At 38.8% G+C, this 6,000-nt stretch overlaps 1 protein-coding gene across 1 annotated transcript in view; it reads left to right on the top strand.

Moving 5' to 3' along the window:
- LOC121417961 (NXPE family member 3-like) overlaps positions 1-3,488 on the top strand; it is a 41,185-nt gene extending 37,697 nt beyond the window's left edge. Inside the window, exons 4-5 of the mRNA XM_041611673.1 lie at positions 1,612-1,784; positions 2,211-3,488. Of these exons, the coding sequence (XP_041467607.1) occupies positions 1,612-1,784; positions 2,211-3,051 (1,014 nt within the window). The 3' untranslated portion in view covers positions 3,052-3,488. The remainder of the gene's footprint in view (positions 1-1,611; positions 1,785-2,210) is intronic.
- Positions 3,489-6,000: the final 2,512 nt, after the last annotated feature.

Raw genomic sequence — 6,000 nt, forward strand, 5'->3', positions numbered from 1 at the left:
AAGATGTCAACATGATGAGATCCGGGATCTTGTCATCTCATCATCTCTTCTAAAAGATGTTGACATGATGAGATCCGGGATCTTGTCATCTCATCATCTCTTCTACAAGATGTCAACATGATGAGATCCGGGATCTTGTCATCTCATCATCTCTTCTAAAAGATGTCAACATGAGATCCGGGATCTTGTCATCTCATCATCTCTTCTACAAGATGTCAACATGATGAGATCCGGGATCTTGTCATCTCATCATCTCTTCTACAAGATGTCAACATGATGAGATAATTATCTCAACATCTCGGTGGCACTTTTAAGCTTCCACGGATTATATGAGGACTTTTAGTATGTTATTCTATTTTGGCCTAAATGTAATATACATGTAGCAGTCATAGCTTGGCGCTTCCAATGGGCTGTCAGCCAATCTGCAATGAGCTAGGAACGCGTATACCTATCCTGTTGTTTGAATGGGCTAATAAATTAAACCTGCACCCTTACAAATTTATAGCTATCATTAATCAAACCACAACCTTAGGAGAGTTTGATTTAAACCCGAATTCAGTATATTTACGGGCTTATTTGTTGAGGGAGGAATGCCCTTTACCCTATTTTCTCTAGGTTTGATTTCGGAAAAGTTTGATTTATGTTTTAAAAGACAAAAATATAAACTTATCTTGCCCTTTTAATTTCGTGCAGTATATGTTACATTTTTTCTTATATTTTCTGCCATCTCTTTTTCTTAACCCCTATTGTGTAACACCAAGGAACGGTCGCATACATGCGAATGCAACGGTAGTTGCGATCGGTCTTGCAACATTCTTATAGCCTATATATATTATCGCACCAAGTCGTGAGACTGGTTGGTCTCTGTAGGTCGCTATCACATTTGCAAGTGTTGTACGGCATCCAGTCGACTACTACAAAGCGACTTCTTAGTTGTGTCACCTCTCGCATCAAGTCGTACAATGTTGAACAACACTCACACGATGACCGCCCGACCGATGGTATGACCTGGTGATGCGAGTGAATCGATCGTATTTGATCGCGTTTAGACTTTGAACATGTTCAAAGTTCAGATGCAACCAGTCAAGACCACTTCGAGTTCGTGATATCGTGTACAACGACTGCGAGTGCTCGCAAGACACCAAGATCTCGATCGTGCAACAACAAGAAAAATTGTTGCAGACGGTCGTAAACTGGTCGTATGTCAATTAAGAAAGGGTCTTTATATAGACCACTCGACCTCCATTCAGGTGTTGTTGTCCATTCAAACGCGATTAAATACGACCGATTCAGTCGCATCAGATCGTACCATCGGTTGGGCGATCATCGTGTGAGTGTTGTTCAATGTTGTACGACTTAATGCGAGAGTTGGCACAACTAAGAAGTCGCAATTAAGTAGTCGTATTTGTGCGGGAGGGGTGAACTCCCCCTCCCTGCACCCCCCCCCCCCCCAGGTAGCGTGCTTTGCGCGCTCTTTAAGTGTTGGCAGCAAAGACTGTTGGCAGGCTCTGCGTGCACTTACCGTCCCTCCAAAATTAAATCCTGGCTACGCGGTTGCCACCACTACTAATCATCATCATCCTTTCCTTAATCCCATATTCGCCTATACAGATTTCCAAGTGTAACTTATCTGATCCTAGTGTGGGATTAACATGGTTCTGTCAGCGACCTAAATCGGATATGCTTTCTTGCGAAGATTGGACCCAGTTTAAAGTACAGGAATGGCGGTTCAACAAAAAGATAGAGGACCAAGGATTTAGCAAGAGGACGTCTGTCGTGCTTCGGTAATTTCTGGGCATGGAAGGTGTTGGGAGTTGATAGCAATGGCATAATGAATAAAAAAAATATTGAGCATAAATTATTATGTTGAGGGGAAGAATAGTGCGTACGGGGATATCAATACATTGGAGCGAAGCGATCAAACAAGCGATGTTCTAATTTTCGCAGATTTTATACAATATCCAAAAATATTTTCAACCATGAAAGTTGTCAGCACTGACAAGTTGTCTTTCTCCGACAGTTACTAGAGTAACAGTTAGAGGCCAGACATGTACATACAATGTACAATACATGTATTGTTAGCGTGAGCAGGGAGGAGAAAATGTCAGGTTTGTGTTCATTAAATTTGGTGAAATATCTGTTTGCGACATGACAATTAAGCTAATTCTCTGAGAATTCACTCTCATTCTTTTATCCTTTTCTCTTCATAGACTTTTTGCTCCCATCACGGGTCTCCCTAGCCACGTGACGGTGACCAGCCAATCGGATACTTTGCTTAAAGAACGAATTGCGCGTCTACCATCATGTGGCCAGCAGCGTGACCGCTTTCAAGACATACCGTGGGTGGCGGGATTTTATCAGAATCGTCGATGGTTCCCTCCACTTTGCAGAGTCAGTCCGATCTTCCTGGACAAAGATTGGTGCGTTAAGTGTATGACTGGAAAACATTTCTACTTCTTTGGCGATTCGACAATCAGACAGGTATATACTAAAATGACTCATTTTTTAGTCGGATCTCACAGAGAAGGCCATTGGGTTGACAGGGATGAAACCCACATTGCTCAACACGACATACACTTAGTTTACAATTTTCATCATATTCCAATTCGAAACTTTCAATGGCATAAATTGGAAAGGCTTCAATTCGTCACCAAAGAACTTGATAGCATAAGGTCGAACGAGAAGGCCATTGTTGTCATCTGTCTTTGGTCCCACTTCCAACCGCTGTACAAATCCTTTTATGAGCAGCGGATAACGGCCATCGCCAAAGCTGCAAGGAGGCTACTCAACAGAAACCCACAGGCAATTGTCATTTTTAAAGGTGGAAATACCCAGAATAATTACGGTGCTAGAACACAGTACTTAAATGATCACTACGCACGAGACAACGAAGAAGCTCTGAGACGTATCCTCAAATCTTATCCAGAGTTTCATTTTCTTGATGCATGGGATATGAGCAAGGGACAACTTGCCCTTGCCAATACACATCCTCCGGAACCTCACCTTTCGAACTTGGCCAACCAAATACTGACAATCGCTTGCCCGGATTAAATGTGTCAACTAAACCACAATCAAATAGCTTCTCCTTGAAAATACCACATTTTGTCTATATTGAGTCATTTAGCAAAATGAATTGGCAGGAATTAATTTTCCTATATATTACCGAAATGTCTAAACATGTTTTACCTCGTCACATCATCGATGAGTGATAACGTATAACTATAGAGAGAAGAATCGTTGCTCTTTTGAGTCACGGGAATTACGGAAATAATTATAGCATTTATATTGTATTATTGTATCATATTTAATGGATATGAATAAAGTGGATTTGAATTTGATTTCTTAAACTGATGATAAAATTTGATTCTATAATGGGTATTGTGAAATATTAAACTGTGGCATCGTCACCTGTCATGTTTCGATATATGTATTGTGCATTGATCTGAAATAAAAATACGCTGTAAAAACTGTGGTGTTAAAACTGACACCAATTGGTGTTAATAGAGGACCACACCCTGAGGTGTTAAAATTACAACCTAAAGATTGAACATAACACCAAAGAGTGTAAATGTAACAACCAAAGGTGTTGTAATAACATAACACCTATAGGTGTAAAACTAACACCACCAATTTAACACCGGTGTAAAATAACTGGTGTGGGCGTCTATGTACACCGGTTAACACCAGTTTTTGCTGTATATATATATATACATATATATAATTTCATATTCAATCTTATTTCTCCTTTGATAATAAGGAACTTTTCAGTATTATTCATATGATGATATCGTATGAATATTGCTGTAAGTTAAACTGTGTTTTGAGAGTTAATTGACCTTAAATGACCTTCTACCTTGGTCATGTGACCTGATATTCCCCCAGGATATTTAGTGATACTTGATTACTCTTATGTCAAAGTTTCATGAATCAGATCCGTAAACATTCAAAGTTATGGTAATTTAACAGACCCCCAACTTGGCCAAAATTCATTGACCCTAAATGACATATGACCTTGGTCATGTGACTTGAAATTCCGGCAGGATGTTCAGTAATGCTTAATTAATGTTATGTCCAAGTTTCATGAACTAGGTCATGAAACTTATGACAATTCAAAAACTTAACCTTTGGTTAAGATTTTGATGTTGATTCCACCAACTTGGTCTAAGTTCATTGACCCTAAATGACCTTTGACCATGGTAATGTGACCCGAAAGCCAAGCAGGATGTTCAGTAATACTTGAATAACCTTATAGGTCCATACACTTTCAAAGTTATGATGTCATTTCAAAAACTTAATCGAAGGTTAAGGAAAAGCGGCACCTATATTCTCACTCTGCTATGCAGGTGAGACAAAAAGTATAAGGACCTATAAGGGTATTCCAGTATTACTGAACAGGCTACCTGAGTTTAAGGCCACATGATCAAGGTCAAAGGACATTTAGGGTCAATGAACTTATTAGGGGGATCAATATCGAAATATTAACCAAGGTTAAGTTTTTGAAATGTCGTCATAACTTAGAAAGTACAGGGAGAATGGGATAAGGTCACCCTTTTCATAATTCCATTCATATCTTTTTAATGCATACCCGTATAAATTTGATTAGATACAAATAATAATAATAATAATAACGGCATATTTACCCAGGGTAGCCACTTCAGTTCCGAGAACTGTTCTCCCAGCGGGCCCTGCTATTATTACTACCGCGGCTTTAGCACGGCTACCATTCTGGGTTGAGTGCAGCACAATGTGGATAAATTTCTTGCCGAAGAAAACTACCCCATGGCTGGGATTCGAACCCATGACTCTATTCCTATTCCACTACCCTGTTAGATGTCTAATATTAGGTCTACAGCAGACCTATAATATCCAATATAAATATGAGAACTAATCAATCCCATTTGCATATTAATGAGCTTTAAACATTGTTGTCAGGTGGCCTTCTTTGACCCATTAAAGTGGGGCAATGAGACCCTTGATTTAAAACTACTTTGTGTCACTATATATATTCAAAGTAAAAAAATAGTTCAGTTTGTTTGATAAAATCACTGAACATTTACTAATAACGATCACAGAATTAGGTTTTGATTATTTTCCTATAAACCCCATTTAAGGTTTCATTTATTAATCTTATTCAAATATGATGAAAAATATCATTGTTGGATTGTTTTTTCAACTGTCAAAGTTATACTAAAGTGTCATGTTTCTACATGTTCTATTGAAAATGAACACTTTATGGTGTACATAAACAAGTATGGAGATGTCCACACTGCATTTTACTGTTTCATCAGATATAACCTTTATGTTTCAATCCGGGGGGGGGGCTCATTTGCCCCATCGGACATGTCGAGTTCATAGGCATCTAGTCAGAAAAAAAGAGGGGGGGAAGTGGCGACATTTACTACAATTTTGACATGCCCAATAATACATTACATTAGTAAACCATGGAGCTATATTACAAATAGCTCTATGAGTAAAGTAAGATAAAAGTTAATATCCATTACTGGGTAGGTACAGTACTCGGCTCTCTAAAGTGGCAATGGTACTTTCAAAGTGTTGATTTAGAGGTGCTGTTAGGTTTGAGCTCCTCCTGATCATGTGCACTGGGCTGTGAAACATTCTTTATGCTTCAAATCTGTCATGTCTGTGCTTAGGAACTGTCTCAAATAATACACTGTCATCATTTTGACAGTACTATTCTCGAGCAGAGAGCTAAAAACTACCAGGTGGCCTTATTCACCCCACTCTAATTCATGAAACTTAGACGTAAGGGTAATAAGGTATCACTGAAGATCATGCCTAAGTTTCAGGTCACATGACCTACGTCAAAGGTCATTTTGGGTCAACAAACTTTGATAATGTTGAGGGTATTTTGTGGAATTGTCATCATAACTTAAAAAGTTTATGGATCTAATTCAGGAAACTTTGAAATAGGGGTAAACATTATCCCTGAATATTTTGTGAGTGTTTCAGGTCACCTGATCTAGATCATAGGTCATTTAA

Source organism: Lytechinus variegatus, chromosome 1 (assembly GCF_018143015.1).
Source record: "Lytechinus variegatus isolate NC3 chromosome 1, Lvar_3.0, whole genome shotgun sequence".
NCBI lineage: Eukaryota > Metazoa > Echinodermata > Echinoidea > Temnopleuroida > Toxopneustidae > Lytechinus > Lytechinus variegatus.